At 36.2% G+C, this 22,751-nt stretch overlaps 1 protein-coding gene across 41 annotated transcripts in view; it reads right to left on the reverse strand.

Moving 5' to 3' along the window:
- The window catches only part of SOX6 (SRY-box transcription factor 6), a 389,870-nt gene that overhangs the window by 130,995 nt on the left and 236,124 nt on the right, over positions 1-22,751 (reverse strand). For 40 of the 41 annotated variants that reach the window (XM_085548565.1, XM_032444750.2, XM_085548579.1 and 37 more), the window contains 2 exons: positions 8,856-9,028; positions 4,941-5,009 (listed from right to left, as the gene is read on the reverse strand). In XM_085548565.1, the coding sequence (XP_085404691.1) occupies positions 4,941-5,009; positions 8,856-9,028 (242 nt within the window). Of the gene's footprint in view, positions 1-4,940; positions 5,010-8,855; positions 9,029-10,162; positions 10,213-22,751 lie in introns of those variants that run through there. The other variant, XM_085548586.1, reaches the window with a different exon arrangement.

Here is a 22,751-nt window from a genome sequence, read left to right on the forward strand (position 1 = left end):
GCTTCTCCTAACACCCTACCAACAAAGGAAATCCCAAGACAGCCAGCCAAGGAGATGGCTTTTGGTGGTAAAAGCTGCAACAGAGCTTTTGCTTAGGTAATTATAAAATAAGGAGTTTAGAACTCATTAACAAATGACTGCTTAATAATTAATAAAATATGAAACATGGAGCATATTAGTCTTTCTTTCTTGCATCAGTTTTGCTGAGCAAGTTCTGAGCTGGAACTCAGAATCTGGAATTTGTAGGAAATGTATCTCTTCTACTATAAATTAATAAGCTACTGCTATAGTTTATTAAAGTCACCACAACAGTTTACATTTTCAACTAGCATAATCTTGACTGCTTATAAATTACAGTAGTTTTACCTATTCTTTAATCCAGAAACATCATTATTCAAATGTTTGATGCAGGCTGCAGTGCATCTATCATTACTTTTAAAAGTTAATTAGATTAGATAAAAGAAATAATTAGATTTGCATTTTTATCATGGTTTTAAACTTCCAAAGAAGATCACAACAGTTTGCCTGTGGGCAATTAAAAACAGCATACAGCAGTGAAATATAAAGGCAAAAAAGGTCTGTTTTTCCTGGCTAATTCATGATTGAAGATACAATTACAAAATATTTTAAGGGTTTGCTAAAGCTGGGGGCTATTCCTAGACTTCTAAGCTTTGTTTATAACTCTTGTTCTCTTTCAAGGGAGTATCTGATCTGCGTACCCTGCCAATAGAAGTATCAAATTGCTTTCAATGGCTTTATTTGGTCCTTTACAGAGCTTGCTAGAAGGGGATCAGTTTCATCATCAATAACAACAAGAAAAATAGAAAAGAGAGGGGGAAAAAAAAAAAGTAAAAGAAAAGAAAATGAAAAACAATTTTTAAAAAAATGGTGAGGGAAGATTATTTTCTAGAGCCAAAACAGTAGCACTGCAATTGCATTTTGCTTGTCAGTGCTGAATACAATTTACAAAGAGAGACAATCTTAAGAGTGCACAACTGAACTGACAATAACAAGATTCCAGGTTGAGCACTTTCAGCAAGCTCACTGCAAGGAGCTTTAACCTGTGTCCAAAAGGCAATAAATGAAAGGTTTAGCACTTAAAAGTGGAGGTCAGTTACAAACTTAATGATGAAGCATATCTTTAAATCTATTTCTACTATTATTATCCTAGCAAAAAATTAATTAAGCAGGTCAGGAAGGCCAGGAAGGCTAATGTGGAATGTAATTATTCCTGATCTTTAGACATGTACTTCACATAAAGAGATAATCCTTATTCAGCTCACCAGGTACCTGAGTTGTCTGTAGTTAATCATGGATAAGATGAGAGACTCATTGGTTCTTAAGTATGATCCAAATTATTCCTATTCAAGGACAGTTCAAATAGTTCTAATTTGATGCCACTATTCTTTTGTTTGCTTATTATCACAGCAATTATGTTCACTCTTTTTTACTAAAATGGACAGTGCAAATACATTAATATGAAGTTACAACAGCATGAATGTATAGATTAAAAAAAAAAAAAAAAAGACAACTATTAGGAATAATTTCTAACAGCCAAATTAAAACAGAATACATATGAGAGCAGAAGCCAGCTCTTCTATGCTGTGGAATTCATACCTGATTCAAACAGAAAAGGAAATGACTTGCAATGACATTCAACATAGTATGGTACAGAGGAATAAGGCAAAGAGAAATGGATGAAAGTAGTTTGGAATAGCTCTCCCTGTAATACTCATTGCCAGTTTTTTTTTTTTCAATGTTGGAACCGCTACATGGACACAAGCCTTCACTTCTTTTGGTGTTGTCTTCTCTTTATGATGCACCACCAAATCCCTCCTCTAAACAGCTTTGTTATTTATTTCTAGGTTTTCATTTTCTCAGACTGAGAGATGTCCTTGAAATAGCTTCATTTTGTTCTTTCTACTTCAAGAATTAAATTTTTTTTTAAGAAAAAAAGAAAGATCTTTCAAGAATCTGAATCAACCTAGAGAGCTTTGACTTACCTACAGCATTTACTTAAAGTGACCTTCACTGAAAGCTTTGCAGAATAATCTTAATTTGACTTACTAGATTTCAGCCTACCTCTACAGACTCCACTGTAGAAGAGAGTTTTTCCTCTTCCCTAAGAATAATTTGAATTGAAAAGTAGCAATATACTGCACTTGATTGATTTTTTTGTTTAAGTTCCCAAAACATTACACTTAAATGGAGGAGAAGAAAGCAATTTTTGAAATTTCCAATAGTCCGAGAGAACTGAGAGCAATTCCAGATTCCCAGTCCCTTTAGCAGACACACAACTGCTCTCCCCACACTGCACACCTTGAAAGTAGCATAAGCTTTGCTTAGAAAACATGAGAAAATGTTGAATATTTAATGACCTTGTTCTCTTGAAATGGCTACGGTGTTTTCACATGCTAAGCTAGGCTAATTGCCCATGGATCGCTCACAAGGTTTTGGATGTGTAACACGTCCGGAGTAAGGTGCCCAAGTAAAGAGTATTAAAAAAACTAATATAAATTAAGGTATTACAATGGTTAAATAGCATAAAACATCATAAATAATAAATGCTAATTCCAGTAGGAATCCAGGGAAGGATGTGTTCTATTTAACATGAATGATTTCCACTTTTCTGTTTTGTTGACAGAAACGTTGTAAGTTCAATTTATAGTTATTTATAATTGTTTAAAGGGTTAAATGAACTAGATGCACTTACTCATGTAAACTGCTGTTTAAAAATTAGCATTGTACCTCAGAAGATGACAGTGGTACACTATGTGTCTTGTGATGATAACACTGCATAGCAATGCCCTGCTGCACACTGGAGAACATGCTGTACTCACTTTTGAGTAGCTCTGCCCAGACTGAGCTGGCACCTGGTCTACTTCCATTTTGTAATCTCTTGTAAAGGGGAGAGGCATGAAATAGTGCTATTGTCTTTTCCTGCATAGAAGGTATATTTAAAAATCTACACCATATTATGTGGGTAACTGCTGTTTCCTTAAAAGGCTTCCTCTTTAAACAAAAAGACCTTCTAAATCAAGAAGGTTATCAGGGTACAGTCCCATATTCTACCAAGACCAAAGAAATAAGCTAAGAATGTAAATGTTTATTAGAAAACTGTTTTTCCCCTCCAAGCCACAGAGAGCAGGATTCACCTCATCTCACTTCAGACCTCTACACTATAGGCATCAGCACCCACATCCCTTATAGTTAAGAGAGAAAAAAAAAAACTGTCATTTTAGGGAACAATTCATCTGATATATTTTAAATGTCTACTTTAAGGAGAAATGATTTACATCCTGAAACTATTCCCTCTGCTTCTCTCTGCTTACTGTAAAAACAATCTGGATAATTAATTGAGACAATATATACCACAGTTATCTACTTTTGATATGATGAATTCTGTCTAGCATAAGTAGTAAGACTTGCATCTCAGTATTGGGTTTTCCTGAGAAGATGCTGGGAGGGAATACAGGAGAAACATCCCAGTGCTACATCTCTCACTTGCCCCCTCATTTAGTTCCATCCCACCTAAAGTCCACCCTTAGAGAGCTACAGGTCTCAACAAACTGCAACCCTCAAAATCAATTTAAGAGCAAGAAAACCTACTATGAACTGTCAAGGTGACTTAGCAATTAACTCTCTTAAGCAAATCCTGGCTAGTAAACCTGCCAAAGAATTAAGAAAGAACCAATAAACAAAGAGGAATCACATGGCTTACAAACAAATGGACTATGTAAGCAGGTGCTTCGCCCAGGAAACAACCTCCTAACAAGCTTTTGAGATGGCATCTGTCCAACATACATAGTGTTTCACACTGAAGTTGACAATGTTCCTCAGGCAATGAGAAATGCACTACCAGTCTAGCTAACAATCTAGGAGAGGAGATGGTCTTCTCTGTCTCAAAAACACTGATTAGACTCACCTGACCCACATCAATATCATTTGTTCCATGCAAATATAAATTAAAAAACCCAAACTCCTGGGGAGTTAAGGAACTTTAAAGCAAAGATAAGGAAGGATTAGAGAGAAATAATTCAGCTTGCATTAACAAAACAATCATTAGAAGACCTAGTAGCATATATGTCTAGGAAAAGACATATGCACAAAAAGAAACCAACTTGGGTTCAGTACTACATATGAGGAATCTGGGGAGTGAACAAGAAAACAAATCTGCAAGCTATTCTAAGACAGCATTTCCCTGGCATGAATAAAGCTACTGGTCAGTGATTCAACTGAATCATAAAGTGACTTTAAACTTTTTACTAGAGAGCAGGACACCTCCCAGTAACACATGCTCACATTCTCTAAACAAGGACAGAACAAGCTGGTATGATTCCTCTTGCTCCCTTAGGGAACAAGATGGCATCCTTCTTCCATTCACAATTCTAACAACCCTTCCACCCTTGACGTATCCCACATATGAATGTGTACTCTTCCTATAGACAGTGACAAACACGGTGCTTTAAAATTCAATTGTATCTCTCAGTCCAGGTATCAATACATTTATATATTGATTAAACTCATGAACAGGAATACCTACAGCAAGATCAGCAACACAGAGCCCCATCCAGCCTGACTTTGAATGCCTCCACGGATGGGGCTTCCACCAACTCTCTTGGCAGCTTGTTCCACTGCTTCCCTACCCTTTTTGTAAAAAAAAAAGAAAAAAAGAAAACCTTTTCCTTCTATCCAATCTAAATCTCCCCTCTTTTAGCTTGAAGCCATTTCCCCTTGTCCACAAACGCTCTGCTCATTGAAGAAAATCTCTGTCCAACAAAAATGCATTTACAATAATTTTTGAAGGCACAGAGACCTTTCCTAAAAGGCTCCTTTACTCAGGCACGTTAGTAAAGCATGTGGCTGCTTTATTTTAGTCCCTTCCAACTCCATAAATGGAATTTAAGTATAATCAGAAGAGAGCAATAAAACACACTGACCTGAATTTGCTGCTGCAGTAGATTGATTTTGTGCTGCTGTTGCAGAAGTTGCTGCTGTTGTCTTGCAATCTACGAGAAATAAAATTTCCATTAAATTAAAACAGTAATATTGAAATTTCAATGTTATCGAGTGAAAATGTTTTCTGTTATTTTTTACTTCATTTTTATCAAGGATCAGTTTTTTTCTTTACACGGAATACATTATAGAGATATCCGTGCATGTGATATAAGCATTTTAAACTTAGAAGCAACGTGAAAGTGTAGCTATCCTGCAAGAAATATGTATTTTAAGCACTTAGACCTCAAATCAGGAAAGCATAAAAACAGAGGTTTAGCTACGTGCATGTGAATAATCTCATTGCTATTCAACAAAGCGTTTAAGCCTGTGGTGAACTTTGTCTATGATGCATTACTGTTAGCTACAATGGGAATGAAACACATGCTTAAAATTAAGTGCTTTGCTGAATGGGGATGGGATTACTCAGGTGCTTAAGGTTAAACACACATTTTCCTGCTTTGCTGAACTGGAGCCTTAGCTAGTATTTATAGATGTTTCACTATTCAGCACAAGATCCTAGGGCAAGCTTCTCCTAACTTCCTTCACAGTAAGCAGCACATTGCTTCCCTTACGCATCTCAAAGTCCTCCTTGAAACTACTCCAGGAAGTAGGGTCTTACACAGTATAAAAGCAGCATTTGATGCTCAGTAGGTTATCCTCAACACAACACTGTGAAATAAGTACATATTCCCACTCTTGGTTGGTAGATTCAGTAAATGATCTTGAGAGTAAAGGTTCAATACATATCTAAGAGGAGAGAAGCAAGCATGGGGGAGAACAAAGACTCATGAGAGGACTCTCATGCCCTGCCCTGACTGTTCCTACACACCCTCCAAAATCAGCACACAAAGGCAGAAGGGAAAGGGAATCCTGCCCTCAGACCTCCTCCTCGTGATGGGCTAGGCAGCTGGCAGCTATAGGGAAAAGCCATGGGAAGTGGGGGGAACTGGACAGCTGCTTTAGGAGGCAAACTGAACAGCAGACTGTAACAAGGGCAAGATTTGTGTTTCCTAGAAACTCCAGCTTCAGCACTTCTGCTTTCATTTCTCAAATATAATTTCCCCTCCTATCAATATTTATCTAGAGCAGAGGAACCCCATAAAACAGTACAAATTTGGTGACACTGGTAGTTTGATCATTGAAGTCCATTGTTTCCATTTTGGCAAAAACTCAGGCATGCTCTGTTGTAATCAGAGAAAGCTGAATAAAATATTTTTGTGATTACAAAAAAAAATAAAGTGAATGAAAGGTAGCAAGACTGATTTGGAAATAAACAATCACACAGTCTTAGTGCAAACTATTCAGAATAACTCATAAGGAACCTGCAGGTACATATTAGCAGCTCGTAACTGCTCACAGAGATCAAGTCTGTCATTTCCTTCAATCTCTCACTTTTTTACCTGGAAATAACTGACATTTTTTTCCACTGCTACAGTTAAGATTCACTTTTCTATGGGGGACCAACAAAAAAAATCCATACGTTCTAAGTCTTGCACATGGCCTCAAAGAGAAAACCTGAGTTCTGTGATTCTGGGGCTGGATCAAAGCAAAGTGCAACATAAGAAGAATCAAGCAACTACCAAAGCACAGAACAACAATGTCTGAAACAGGGATCAAACTCACTTCATGTGCTTGGTGGTCAAATATTTCTGGACAAAACTCCCAGTAAATTCAATAAAATTACAGTGAACGCAGACTGAAAAATCAGGCCCTACTCTGTTAGTTAAAACGGCAGCTCAAGCAGAGGTGCCTGTGTGCCCAGAGGCAGCTCTTAGCACCTCAAGTCACCTGTTATCAGTGGTCAGCAGTGCCATCTGTGCTTGGAAAAGCAACCCTGTGCTACATACATTTATGTATATTTAACAAACCTACATGAGCGCTTGTGTTACTATTTTAATTAGTAATACATCAATTGTGCTATTACACATTTGGGCTGTATTGCTCATCACTAAAGGTGAGTTCTGCTGTGTTTCCATTCACAGTGTAGGACTGTAAGGTAGAATGATACAAAGATGGTAACAGATATTCAAAAGGCTATTTATGAGGAAAAACTCACCAACATGGACACCTTCACTAGGAAATGCTGAGCCAATCTCCACTGGGGAGCAGCCTCCAAGAGATGCTGCTTTAGGGGTGGTCAGCCCTTAAATGAGGTCTACAGGAGTTGGAGTCAAGCTCCAACCCTTCCAGGAGCACAGCTCAATTACTCTCACCTGTGCTCCCATAGCTGACCCGACACTTGCCTCAGCTGATTAATCAGAGGTTCAGGCTGTGAGTACCAATTTCCCAAACAAGGACATTCCATGCTGCTAAAATGTCAGTGAAGGTATCTGAAGGATTATTATGATACCGAGTTCCTGAAAAGAATTTCTTTAGTTTCATATTGAAATCAGACACTGAATGGAGCTGCATCATCGGTCATTCTTTCTGACATATCTTTTTTCACAGATTCACAGTACTCTATGTCAAGGTTTGTTTGGAGCTGCTGGTGACCCATCTGCTACTGCACGTAGTAATCTATAGCCAAGGCAACAGTGAGACCTTTGTTTACACATACAAAGGCACTGACTTACTGAAGTTCTGATTGCTTGTGAACAGATTTTGTAGTTGTATGTACCATATAATACCATTTGAATAGGCATTTCCTGAAGAAACCCAGAAAAATACCATGAAGCAGCTCATCTTGGTGGTTCCTCTTAGACAGAACAGCACTCTGATGGAAGATGTATCCAGTATCCCACAATGCAATTTACCATAGCAGAATCTTGATGTACAGACTTGACACAGTAAAGCAGGGTACACAAGCACCATGTGGCTCAAATTCTGAATTTTATTTGCCTATCGGTTGAGCTACATGCTTGCTTCATTGAGCATGACAACCTAGTTTTAAGTGTCATTTAATTTTCATTTTGAAATATAATTACAAAGTGTTCACTGTAAGATATCACTCGTCTGCAAATGTGTCAAGATTAATTTGTGCTAGCTTATTCACAAGTGTCAATAGTTAATTACTGTGTCATCTCTGGATGGCTAAATGACATTCTAACTTCTGATTTTTTACAGTGTTCCTTTATGTTATTTTCCATTAGGGGATGAGTCCATATTCCTACATGTGGGCAAATACTCAAGCACATAAAATACGAGACGTCACAACTCATTAAAATCAACAGAGCATATATTGCTGTATATATCCTATAAAATACTTCTAACCGAAAAGATAATTCTAGTAATAATGTCAGATTCCTAAAAACCACACATTCATTTGGATCTGTCTGATCTAATGCCTAGGGAACTACTGTATGGGATCACTGTTGTCCCACTTATGTACAGTGAGAAAAGGAGGGATCATTGGACAATGGCATTTCTTTAAATAAATGAACAATAAACCAACAAAAAATGTGCAAACAAACAAATCAAATGTTGCTTATAAAATGTATCTCATTACATTCTGGGGTTACATTTTTCTGTCCAATTCTTTTCTTGTCAAAAAGAGAAAGAGTTAAATAATGCCTGCAGTGTGGCTCATTGGTAACTCCTAAACCACATCTCAGTACAGAAGTAAGAACTGTGAAATCTATCAAATTCAATTTGTTCTAAGAAAGAAATCATTCAAATTTCCACACCATTTTCCCTTAGGATTCTGTAATATTTTTCTCTTCATGGAAAAAGCAGCAGTTTCTGAATATATGTAAGCTCGTTTAACAACAACTACAACAACAACAACAAAAGAAAGTAATAATAAAAAAAAAAAAGGAAACAGGGAGCAGAACAATATAGCAATATTTATGTTTAGCATTTCACATGAAACATTCTCACATTTTCACAGGTTTTCACAGGTCTCTTTTTTGGATCCTCACCTGTTCTTGCTGTTGGCGAGCAAGATCCATTTGCTGTCGTTGTTTTTCAATTTGTGAGGCTGCCAGCTTTTTCTGTTCATCATGGGCAGCCAGGAGCTGCTCCCGTAAGCTGATCAGCTGGGTGATCATGGTAGAGAGCTGTCGCTCTTTTTCTGCCAGGCTTTCTGGTGTACCTAAATGTGCAGAAAAAATGTACTGTAAATATGAGATAGACGAGAGTTACCAAGCAATATTCACAAAAGAACTGGCTGAATCACCAACGTGCTTATTTCAAGTGGCAGCTTGAAAATATATTTTACTAAAAAATCCCAAAAGAATGTAGCACAAAGCTTTGCTATGCTCTTAGAAGCGGAGGACATAACAAAAAAGGAAGCAGAAAGATACAGAGTACTTTTTTTTCTTTTTCTGACAGGAGTAATTAATGATGCAGCGTGTACAAATCCCGATCTCTTTTCCATCTAAATCTGCCCAGTGCTTATTAGATATAATTTTCCTTCATCTTATATATTTTATTAGGTGTTTGTTGTTGGGGTTTTTTCCTAACTATGCAAGAATGCTAAAGAAAATCTTAAAGGCTGCTGTTCCATCCAAGAAGAAGTTTAATAGTTTATTGATCATTTCTCTAAAATGCCCATATATCTGGTGGGTCATTAGGGTAAATGTAAGCTTTAGTTATGGAATATGTATTTAAAATGAGCTCTACTTGTCCCTAAGAGAAATGGCTAACCTGAGAAAACGGCTTAAAAATTTTCATTTAACTTTCAAAGTTTACTCTATAGAGAGCGCTTAATTAATATGAAACTACGGTACATTTCTTCTTTGCGCTAATGATGCTTAATGGTCTGTTTATTGGTAAATTGCATGGGTCTCCTAAGTAAAGAGTACAGGGTCCTTTTGCAAATCAATGCAAAAATATCCCATCTTACATATGAACATGTTACTCTGTCACAAACAGCAATGTCAGCTCCCATATTTGTGCCTTACACTGCATTACCCTGTGTAAGCTTCTCAGATCCCCAGTACTATAAGAAGCTGAGGCAGCAGTTTGGGAATATGGGAAAAGCACATGAAGGAGGTTCACAGTTGGAAAGGACATAAATGAACCAATTGTAAGTTATACAGGAGAACCTAGAGTTAGAGAAGAAGCTAAGCAAATTGAGAAGCAGTCAAGTCTGTTATCTGCCACAGTGATGGGATAAGCAGCATAAGAGAGAGGGTATTAGCATCCTTCCTTTCCTCCATTCACAACTGCGATAAGGAATTCACAGGGCTTTCTGAAGAGGAAGAAAATGTGTGAGGAACAGGACCTGGGAGGAAATGGAGAAACTGTCACCAAAATTATGACTCCACCTTCTTCCCAGGAGTAAGATGGGTATCTTCTAGGGAAGAGAAGAAAGAGGTTGACAGGTTTCATAAGGAGAGGGAAAACAAAACAGACTCTTGCTAAGCAGGTCACAAACGCAAGATGCTCAACCATTTACATCATGCTGTGACAGGACCAGTAATGCTCTTAGGCAGGCTTTCATTTGCACAAGTGTCACACAAAAAGCCTCCGTCTACACCTGCCTTCTATCAAAAGATAGAACTCTCTCACTTTAAACAGTCAAAGTCACAGATACAAAAAGTACCTGTTCTTATGTACAGCTGTTAATTGCATTTTACTATATATAGTACCAAAAATATTCAACCTCTTGGACACTATTAACTATCCAATTTTTAAGTCTGCAACATATTGATGTTTTAGCATTCTGTAATGCCAAATCTATCTCAATATGCAAGTGACAAAGGCTTCTGACAGGGAAACACAAGTAACTTCTCATATTAACGTAAAAGTTTTAGAAATAGCACTTTTTTGTTTTGTTTTGGTTTGGTTTGGTTTTTTTTTTGTCCCTAGAAATACAATGGCTACTTGAAGTTAAAGCTGCAGGACACTGAAATATTTGAACTTACTGCAAATCCTTAGGATGATACATACAACTGAAACAAGAAAAGACTATTTCTGCAAAAAGCTAAAAATAAGCCTAGGCAGGTACATGGCTGAGAAAATACCTGCATTGAAGATATTGCTTCACCAGGATCTATTAGCTTGTACTGAACTCCACACCACTGACATCATTTTGATCGTCTAAGACTTCTGAACTGACTAACATTAATCCACTCAAACTCTCATTTGATTTAGTCTTGAATATTTTGCACCATGAATGAAAGCTTAGTTTGTTGCTTTGGAGTATGTTATAGTACACTGACATTTATTTTTAGAGAGAAAGGACTATTCTGCCAAAAAAACCCTACTTGCCTATTATGGCAGGAAGAGATCAATCAGTCCACCTATTTTAGAAAGCCAATAGGAAGCAACCTGCTGCCTCAAATGATACTTATTGCCATTCACTGCCACCTGGGAAACCACAGCTCGAGACTTTCACATCTGTCAAGCAGCTTTGGCATTGTAATGCGGACCTCTAATCTTACAGTCATAAAATATTTTACACACCCAAAGCAGATATGCATCTCCTGCTCTATTTCTATTTTATCCTGTATTCTTTGTACACTCCCTGCTTGCTTCATATCATGAGCAGAAAGGTACCATAAAGAGTACCAGTTAAGGCTATGATATTGTATTGTTTTGTTATGATTAGTCAGAACTGTTTGATACAGTTGTAGCATGTTTATACAGTCATTTCATTTTCTTTTTTCTTTTTTTTTTTTTTTAATTTTATACAATAGAGAGCAGAAATAACTGTTTCTATTCAGAAACTCGTAGTAATTGTTTGTCTTTTTTTTTTTTCCCCTCAGAGAAACACATCTAAAATGACTAACCCCCTTTAAAACACTCTACTCTTTAATTTGCACTGTGCTATGTAATTCAACAACAGGATAGGACTGATGACCACAAAAAGTACACTGTGCTTCTGGAAAATAAGGAGACCTCCATGAAGCTGCACAACACCTAACCGAACACGGCTCAAGACAGGAAAAAACATAAGATGCAGAATGTTGTTGTATGAAGAGTGTGGGGGGAGGTATAATTTAATTTTGGAGTGGAAAATCCCAACTATTATTTTACAGTTTAAATACCAATAAAAACTACTTGCTCAGAATGCAGACCAGATTGAGCTGATCTAGCTGGGCCAAGAGAGGTCATCAGTAGCTGTGTGCCATCATCATCTGTTTTGCATCCACTTACTGCAGTAAGCAATGAGATTCCTAAACTCATTACCAGTAAATAAACTTCTTCTGCTGACTAAAAAATACCTATAAATAAAATAAAGTATAGCTCTCTGTAAAATGTATTTGCCATAAAAACAGATAAAACAAAAAGCTTAGTAAAAAATACACAGTAAATATGCCAGCATCCATAAAATATTATATATCACAGTTCTCTTTCTCTTTTCTAATCCTATTCTCCTGCTCCAAATACAGCAGTGCATTTTTTTTTTCCATGGGGTCTTCCTTATCCCCAAAACACATCTGTCTTGAGTTTCTCTCAGATTTGTCAGGTGGATCAGTGCTCCCCAGGGCCTGCTCCATCTGAAGTATTTTAATTTGACTAAACACCTGATTTATTTTATCTCTCCGATGAGAAAGGCAGTTTGTCTTAATAGAGCCTGTCAGCCTACAGTCCCATTCACAGCAATTTACAGGCAGCCAGGGATGCTGGAAAAGAAGAGTGCTGTGATTCTGTATTTTATCCTCCTCCAGAAAGCACCTAAAAGCAGCTATTCACTGCTACTGCATGTGGCATTTTAGAACTGAATTAGCTTTTTATTCAAGTAACTACACTAGTTGTGAATAGCTTATCTGTAAAATTGCTACATTCACTACTGATTTTATTAACCTTTGGCTCTATCACAAAATGGTCTTCAGTTAGGAAAGACCTTTAAATTTGACACGTTTTTCTTAGGGGCCTTTATTTCAGTGACTTCAGATAAACTGAATTTGATCCATTGACTCCCCTCAGCAGCAGTATTTAAAAATTTGTGTTGTTGAGAAGCCGACAGTGTTCAAAGACTGTTTGTACAACAAATATAACTGCAAATATAACAATTACTTTCACCACAAGTTCTGAGAGAAGAAAAAAAAAAAAAAAAAAAGAGGTCTCTTATTTGTGATAATTCTTTGGATATACATTCCTGACTTTGTGCTTATTGTCGCAAGCTCCAAAAATAATGCATTTTTAATTTTTCAGTAGACTATGATTGTTTTTGTGTAGGCTGGAGCACAAATTGAGATAAAATGTTTAGACTGAACAGGACTAAAGCATCAAAGAGAACTTTTGAGAAATTCTGGTCATAGGTCAATCTAACCAGGACTAAGAAAATAAAAAGTAGCTATAAATCTACTGAAAAAGAAAGAAGAGTTCAACTTGTGGTCTAAAATTACATTCAGAAAGAATTCTGTCTGTGGCAAAGACCTGCCTTTTAAAATTGATCACAGCACCACATTATTTCTGGGACACAAAGGAATAGGAAGATTGCACGTCTTACAATAAGATGCATTTACTAAAAATCAGAAGCACCGTTTTGCATTATAACTACCTGGGTTCTTCTAAAGTGTTTCAAAGAATATTTAAATCATGTATGCTGTAACTACAGGGAGAGAATATAACTATAGATCCTAAATTAATCCCTGATTTACCACCTTACCGCGTTCCCGTTACCTATTACTGCATATTTAGACTATATTGAGATATGCTGACGTATCTACATGCTAACAAACACAGGAGGCTTTTCAGAGTTGGATTTGGAACAGTCCTTGTGGCAAGTTGTCATGAGATATAAGCAGAGCAATAACTGTTGGCAAAGGAAAAAGAAAAAAAGCAGGAATAACAAAAAATAGACTTCTAAACTAATCTCTTTGACACCAAGCAAAAGAAAACAAGATATAACTACATATTCTATCCTGGGAATAAAGGACAAAGTAATGTAGTCATAACTAAGCCAGAAATTTATAGGCCTGATCCAAAGCTTGCTGAAGTCAGATTTTTAGCTGTGACACTAAATTACTGTGGGTTCCTGAATATACTTCCTTAGTCCTCCAACATGTACCCAAATAAAAGACTACCAGGCAGAGGTGTGCATGCAGGGCTAGCTGATGTTGCTGAAGCACTTAGGGATCTTTGCACAGGATCTCTGCACAGCTGCAAAGTATTATCCTTTCTCTCAAATTCCACGATGAGTATAAAGCATTAAAAATATCATCCTTGTTTACGTACTGCATCTAAACTAACTTTCATCCTGTATACCTACAGGAAATACAAATTAATGAATCACAAATGATTATTTTTGTTATGTTTTCAGAATGAACACACAGCATGACTTATACGAAACAAGACAGCAAAGCAAGAGAGAACTGCAGTCTGTGCCAGAAACTAAGAAAGGCTTTAAATCACATAACGGCAGACCCAAAGTACTACCAACCAAAGAAATCCAACCAACAATCAAAAATGATTTTGAATCAAGTTAAGCAATTTCAGCATTAAAAAAAAACAACAAAAAACAAAACCAAACCCTCTATGAATCAATTACTGTTTCCCTTTTTTTTTTCTTCTTTTTTTTCTTTTTTTTTTTTTCTTCCTTTTTTTAATGGACATTGTTTGAGAAGAAAGCAAAACCACAATGCTAGACTTAAAAGAAAGTGTATTTGATCTTAGCTGCCCAGAGATAACCTGGTTAAAGCATTCTGTCTAACACGGCAGTCTGCAACACACATCAGATAGGCTGTGATGTCGTTACTTCACAGGCTCTGTCCAGCGTTTAGCATTTACCCTTTCTTGATTGGGTCACTTTTTAAATGCCACAAAATAGGGCAGCAAAAGTCAACAAAAATAAACAGGGAAAACAGAAGAAAGTAACAATGTAATGGAAGGCCTTTAGAGATAAAAGTCACTTTGTGAGGGCTGCCTCACTAAGGAACCCCCTTCCATTGCAATAGCATCTAATTTGAGTTCTAACTCCAACAGCAGTTTAAAAAGCTTTCTACTCTAAATGGCCCCAAGTGCATCATAAAGATAAAGTATTTCAGTAGAAAACAGCCACAAAGACCTCCATTATCTTATCAGTCTTTGGTTACAACAGCTGAACCAATATGACTAAGTTCTGAATGACTTTTTTTCCCCCTTCTTTTTATAACATGAGAATACTGGAATTTCTTTATTTCATTATCAGTTAGCAATTGTTGATGTTCCCATATGCTACTGTCCAGTCCTCAGTCAATAAAAAGTCATATAAATGCTTCCATTGTGCTTTGTAGCATCCCAGCGCAGAAGGCAGCGCAGCAAACATGTCCAGCATGCAAATCAAACTGGATAGCTTCTCTTGCAGAGGTGTGAGTTTCCCCCCACCCATATGTTGCAAAATGATTCTGTAACTTAAACTTTTAGCAAGGAAAAATTAACACCCTGTGCCCACACACAACAATGCAAATTAACATTAGGAAAGGCTGAAGATGTTCAATAGAGTAAAAGCTGTTTGTCATCAAGAGAAATAAAAAATGTCTTCAGTTTGCACAAAGCATTTTACTGTTATGACAAGGATGAAAATGCTTAACTGTTGATCTGCAGTATTCATCCTAGTTTCAAAACCATGGAAGTTCATATGCTTAAGCCATTTCCTAGGAGTGGTCTGAAACTTGTAAACTAAGTACGATTTACAGAACAGGAGAGTTTAAAAACAGCTACAATCTTGCACAGGATAAACTCTTTCCAAGGCAAGCTATAAATTGCAGGGAGCAAAGTGAAGATGAATTGCCTCAGCCAGGTAGGGACAAGTCTTCATTTTCCATGTGAGCATGCCCACCCGGAGGAGCAGGAGGGGGCTGGGGCAGTGACAGCAGGGCTGCCGTCACAAAGGCCAGCTGCAGCGCTGTGCATGCTGAGCTGCAGGCCTGTCTCTGGCCCTTAGTGGGGTTCTGCACCTATTGCTTAGTATGGCTGGCACTGAGGCTCTCGTCCACCCCACCAGCCATCTGCCCAGCCAGGGGACATTGCACATGTGCAGAAGAGCAGTGCACATCCACATCGCTCCCTGACACCAAGCTGGGATAGAGGCAAGAGGCAAACTTGAGTACCTGGGTGCAAGTACCCTTTCTCATTGCACCACCAAGTACTAATGCTCTACTGTACCTAATTCAACCATGTGAAGAGCCTCACTCACTTATTTTTCCCTTCTCAAAAGAATCTGAAGGGTTTATCACTCCTTCAGACTTCACAAATCAAAGAGCAGTTTATTCTTCTTTAAGAACAAATAATTCACAGGAATGTACAAAGTACTCCAGCTGAATATTTCCCCTAAAGATTTGCTATTGCCCGATGGCAACTGAGGCAGCATTTCTCAACAAATGCTTGTACCTTAACTTTAGTAGGGTCTTCTCCTGAGATAATATCGCTTTCTAAGCCTTTAATTTATTTATTTATTTATTTATTCATTTATTTTTCCCAGTCTCAAATCTCAACTGTTTCCCGGACTTCTTTTTTTTCCATTATCATCTTCTAGCAATTCTTAAGTGTTTCTGGAGAAACACCTTATACTCACAGATTCTCTTGCTGGACTCTTTTTCACAATAGCTCTAATCAAACTAAAGTAGGACATTCAAGAGGACATTCAAGATCACACTGCAGTGACCAGATCAACATAAACTAGTCACAAGTTATTACCAAGCAGCTGCAAAACTGACAGATTTCTGCTTAGGAATAGGACTGGATCGATTAGTTTCTGGTCAGTCCACAGAGCAGCACAATGGTACCTTGTGCCATTTTTCGCAATGTGCTAAATACACAGTTGAGTCCTAAAATTTAATCCACTTCAGGAATGTACAAAAGAATGTGATGTTAGCCAGAGCTTCAGCCTCCCCCTCCTCCAAAACAGCTCCCACGAAAGAAGGAGATAAATTCCAATAAATTGATTGCACTTCTCTGTCTTTCAAACATATGAAAATAACTGTATCTGACATAAGCATTGGAAGACTTTAACTATATTGAGAAATATTGTTACTATTCCATATATACAATTCTATTTTTATTCCTGGGGTGACTTTCAAATTCCATAACTTGTCACCTCATATTCTAAATAATATCAGAAATACATATTAACTGTTAATTCATGCATGTGCATGAAGACAATTTTTTGAATCAATTATTTCTAGGGTTTTTCAGCAGCAAGTCGAGATTCAGTGATGAGAATCCAGTTTTAGTGCTTTGAGTGGTTTTAGAAATGCTTCGTATATACTCAATAATATCTGCTAAGACTATATGGAGGGGGAAAAAGAAGTGATAATACTGGATATAAACAGGGAAATACATATTAGCATTCCAACTAAAAACTCACAGCCAACCTGTTCTTACTGAAATAGAATATAACGATATAGCAGAGGCCACAGGCTGTGACTAATCTGTACAGCAATACAAACACTAAAAGATGATGCAAAGAGAAAAGAAAAATGAGAAGTTTTATTTTGTTAACTGAGGAGACTGTAGCCCAGGGCACAACACACCAAAATAAAATGAACATGGTGGTGTTATAGAGCAAAATTTGTATTATTATTATTATTATTGACTCTAACTCTCAATTCCAATGCTTTTTAAAGGAAAAAGATTACAAACAAGAGAGGAAGAAAGATGGTCCATTTGTTTAAGTTACTCAGATAGAATGTGAGACTTGAAAAATTTCCTAACCATCACTTTCTGTTTTTCTCATTAATTACCACTGACAGAATTTCTTTAGATTGAGAAGGGAGTTTATTCTGAGGATAGGAACAGTATATATTTCAGATTGTATTTGTGGGCCATATAGCAGAAAGAAATGGGTATTAAGAAAATATATATAATAACAAAAAATATAAGAGGTATTTGAAGTGAAAAAAAATTGATATACAGAAAACTCAGTTATGTAATTGTATAACATTTTCTCTTTTGTAGAAAAAACTACATTTTATCAGGGAGCATAATGACAGTATGCTACACCCTATATTAGACAAACTATAAAATGCAAGGTAGAGTGAAACGAATTCCTTTATTCCAGCTGGGACATTGGCTTTAAACTAAAAGGGTGGGGTAGGTATAGATTCAACTTAAGAAGGAAATTATTTACCCAGAGAAGGGTGACACACTGGAACAGGATGCCTAGAAATCTAGAAATACCTTATATTTTCTACAGTACAAAAACTGATCATTATATTCCCATACATACAGTGAACCATTTTCTCTGTGAACCTGATTCAAAACGTACCAGGCCTTTCATCAGCTTTGGCTGAATTTTAGAATAGTCAAAGGATGAATGACAGATACATCAAATTAAAAAAGCAAAATAACTAATCATTCAATATTTTGGAAAAATATTATTTGTAATGTTCTATTTCTTAATTTCTATACAGCTTACTGCATTATGTATGGAGAAAGGTTAGCAAGGAATTCTTTAAAAATACATCTCTTCTTTATGTCTGAGAATGCTTTGTGTTGACAGCATCACATGAGGATGACATACAAATCCATGCATAGTATTAGAAATTGTAAATACACTTTATTACAAAATTCTTAACTCTCCTCATGAGTAGCTTATAGATTAATGTGAAACTACAGAAACTGAGAATGAGATGCTTATGCAGTGAAATACTGCTCTGCTTTCTATGCCATCTTCATAAGAATTCCAACACAACAGCATTCTGTCTTTAACATTATTTTCCTTTCTGGATTATGCTTTCTAACCTTTTTGTTTTGTTTTGTCTCTTCTGACACACAGAAAGTTTACTGAATGGAGTTTTTCTGTACTGTTTAAGTTCTGGATGAATATTGCAGCTGTGTCTTGAGGAGTGATGGGTGGTCTGGCATGTGAATGCTAAGCTATTTCTAACATTCAGATAAAAATTGCTGTAAAAGGTGATAGAAATATATTTTTTGTATCTTCCTATTTAAGTTGGAAGATGTGATGCTTTGCTTATATGTAATCAAAGATAGTGTCTCCTTTGGAATTACAATGTTTAGAGTCACAACTGATGACAGTCTGGAATAAGTAGGATCCTATCAACCAACATGCAAAGGTTAAGAGTCTGCTAAAGAAAGAAATGTAAATGGAGAATTCAGGACTGATTTTGAAATTGCTCCATTTCATTGATTGTTCTTTCATAACAGAGCACTGCTGGATAAAAAAACGTTTTGTTTCCATATTCAATTTTAACAAGTGATTTCTGGGTATCATGGTACTCCTCAAAATGAGGCTTAATTTCGTATTATGTAAACATGATACAATTCCAAATCATCTATACATATTTTGTTGTTCTTGTTCTTTTCAAAATTGTATTTCTTCCTGTTGTGGGATAAAAAACAAAACAAAACAAAAAAAAAAAAACCCACACTTTTTGGAAGGAAGAGTTCTCCAGTTAAAACTTGTATCTTCAGTCACAGGAATGAACTAAATATCTGTTCCATTAATCTTATTCTAGAAAGAGAATTGTATATGTACACTCATAAAAATGACTAGAAGGAAGTTGAGTTTAGAGGAAGTTGGTTTAATATCTCATCTGATGAGTAGAGCTCATATGAATTAGATGACTTTAATTTTCTTGTATAACAGGACTTGCAGTTACTTGTGATTTCCTTAGCTGCTATTTGTCTTTCATGAAAAAAAGTTCATGATGTAAATCAAGGTTTTGCTTGTTTTTTCAGTCTTGTCACATTGTCTCAACTGCAGATTAACAACGAAGACGAAGGAGAATCGTATGTTTTAATTAGATTTCCCATTTTAATCAGCAAGTTTTTCAACTGAAAAAAGTTCTGAATAGCATTTTTTTTTTTTTTTCTGATTTTTGTCACAGTATTTTCAGAAATAATGTGATTCTTCTCTCAAAAGAGTGTGGAACTTTTTGAACTGTAATGTCTGGTAATATATAAATGGAGTGATGGCAAGAAGTGAGAGCTGAAGTCTATTCAGCTTTTAGGTGTACATCTGCAACTCAACATGGCCAAATGAGGTGAGAAAAACCCATCTACCCATCTACTAGAATGTAATTACTGTACATTCTCCTGGTGCTAACCTAGTTTTTTGGAGAATGAAGCGGTACCTTAGGTGGAACCTGAGCATCTCTGTCACAGAAGGTGAGAACAAACACAGTAATTAATTCTTTTATCTGTGAGTGCAAGAAGGGACAAGATCCATTTCACAGGAATATGTATATAAAAAAGCCAACAGTTTTACTTGTTTTGGAGTGAGATCCTAATACTTTAGTAATCTTGCCTCTTTTCCTATATAGAAAATTATTACCCAAACACATTTCTTCTATTGCATCGAAAATGCATAGTATACACAGGAGATATGTGCCCCCGTGAAATGTATTTTGACTTATGCTGTAGCAGTTACTTTTTATATATCTTCTTAAATAAGTTACTTCCATGACTTTTTAGTTAGTCGTTACACCACTCAAAAATGTCTAAATATAAATATGAGGAGTATTAGTACTGCAAGATTTATATCCTTTAAATATAAATTTTAATTTTGATCTTAATTACATGTTCATCTTTCATGTCTTACAAATACAAACAAGTGTATCAATAAAAAACTTATATTTGCCTCTGAAGATTTTTATTGCCTCTGGTGATAAGTAATGAAGAAGCAAAGTTTATTGCAAAACAAGGACATTAGCATACCCTGTCGATCATGGAAGCTGTAAAAAAGAAACTTCCTGCTTCATTTGAGAAGAGACAATTTAGTCAAAAGCCTTTGATATGTATGGCAAAGCAACAACTTTTTATACATTTAGAATATGCCCACAGAAGTCAGTTGAAGGATTTACATTGATTTCAGTGAGCTTTGAAACAAGTCCACTGATAAGTTCATTAATAACAGTGTTAGCTGGTCAAAACTGGAAGCTTAGGGCTTGTAAAACTGATTATTTTAAATTTCTTTTGTAACTAAATAGTTTTACATTGAAAGTGCTACTTATACATACAATCTACTAATCTGGAAAACCCATTTAGCAGAGCATATTAATGCTTCAAATATGGATTATCTCACTTTTGTTTCTTTTTTTTTTTTTTTTGTAAAAACCACAGAGTATGAGAAGGAAAAAACAAAGTAAGCAGTGCTTGTTGGTCCCTCATGATTTAATTAAAAAATAAATAAGCAAGCAAACAAATAAAATGAACCCATTCTGGAACAAATTAGATTTCTATGAAAAACTAGTTCTGCTTCTTTGAAATACTCTGCAAAATTATCAATCCCAGCTTTCTAACGGCAGAAAAACTCCTAAATCACATTAACCAGAGGTGACCTAAATTTACAAATTGAAGTTCTACCCATATTCTAACAGTGTACTGGAATAATTATACACTAACCACAAGCATGTTTAGCCAGATGTTTCTTACAAGCAACTAAAAGCACACTGGGATATTTTCTTATTTCAATTTATTTGTATACCTAGCTGATCACAAACAAAACATTTAATAAAACCCTTCCCTATGGAATGTAATGAAACTCTTCACAGTCTCAGAACCATAGAGTGGTATCATTTTCTTCCATTCTGCATATCATAGAATCCTAGAATCATCAAGGTTGGAAAAAGCCTCCAAGATCATCCAGTCCAGCCATCTACCTACCAGCAGTACCTCCCTCTTAACCATGACCCTCAGTACAACATGTAAACACTCCTTCAACACCTTTGGGGATGGTGACTCAACCACCCCCCAGGGCAACTCGTTCCAGAGCCTAACCTGAAATACAGAAATTCTAACACTCTGACAGAATCACTCTGAACAAAAACATAAATATTGCCTGTTCCAAAGCCTTAGTGTGATTTACTATTCAAAGGCCTGAACTTTAGGCACAATTTCTAGGCAAAACCTACAGATAATACAGAAAAAAATGCTTGATGTTGGGGGGAAAAAAAAAAAAAGAAAGAAAGCTGCATGTAAGAAATACATCAAGAGGTTTCTCAAATCCATTACAATGTCACTTGAATATTGATAACCTTATTAATAATCCTGGGATATATTTAACAAATCAGGATGCCCTAACAGTTGCTCTCACCTTGCAACAACAAAAATTTGCCCAAGTTGCATTTTTATTATTTCATTTCCACAGTGACCACAATTACATTTTTTGTTGTTTTTCTTTCCCTAACAAAGAAAAACAAAAGCAGAAGTAAGCAGCATTTCTACTGAGAAGTGTCTTGAAAGTTGTATTCCTTTAAAGTGTCCTATTAAAATAAAATAAATAAAATAAAAAAGAGCTATGTTCGAAACAACACACCTATTGCAACTCAACGTGATGTGTGTGACACACACAGCACCTACATCAGTGACCTGTGATGCCGAAATACTGTCAGCTGTGTTGAAGGCTAATTACAACTGCAAAACATATCTTTTTTCAGTTAAGCAATTCCTTTAGTGGCCTTTTGCCTTCTATGAATTTTAAATATACATCAAGACTAAAATCTGACTGTATCTGAAAAGTTCTCAGTTTTCCAAGGTGTTTCTTGGACCCTAGGTTTCCCTGGGACTAGCAGTTTAAATGGATTTTGGTCTCTTACTATTGCAGACAGATCTCTGGCTGTTTTCATGAGTACTTTAAGCATCTAATGCCCATCAAATGGAATGATTTCTAACACTGTTTTTAAAAATGAGAAATGTGTCTAAGTCATAGAATATCACCAAAAATTTTTTCTGAGTATTCTCCTCTGTCACTTCTAGACACTAAAGCCACGTCTGAAAGACCAGAACTACCTAGATATCACTTCCTAGAGCCTTTTGGCACATTGCTAACTTCAAAGCATGAAAGACTGCATTTGTTTTCAAATTTTAAATGTCTTCCTTGAAACTCTTCCATTATTGGTTTGATATACAATAGAAAATATAATGTTCTTCCACTCTTGTACATATGAAATGTTTTGTTTTCGGTTATACCATGTACTCAA

This window comes from Coturnix japonica, chromosome 5, assembly GCF_054131305.1.
Source record: "Coturnix japonica strain WE chromosome 5, WE-NBRP24, whole genome shotgun sequence".
Taxonomy (NCBI): Eukaryota; Metazoa; Chordata; class Aves; order Galliformes; family Phasianidae; genus Coturnix; species Coturnix japonica.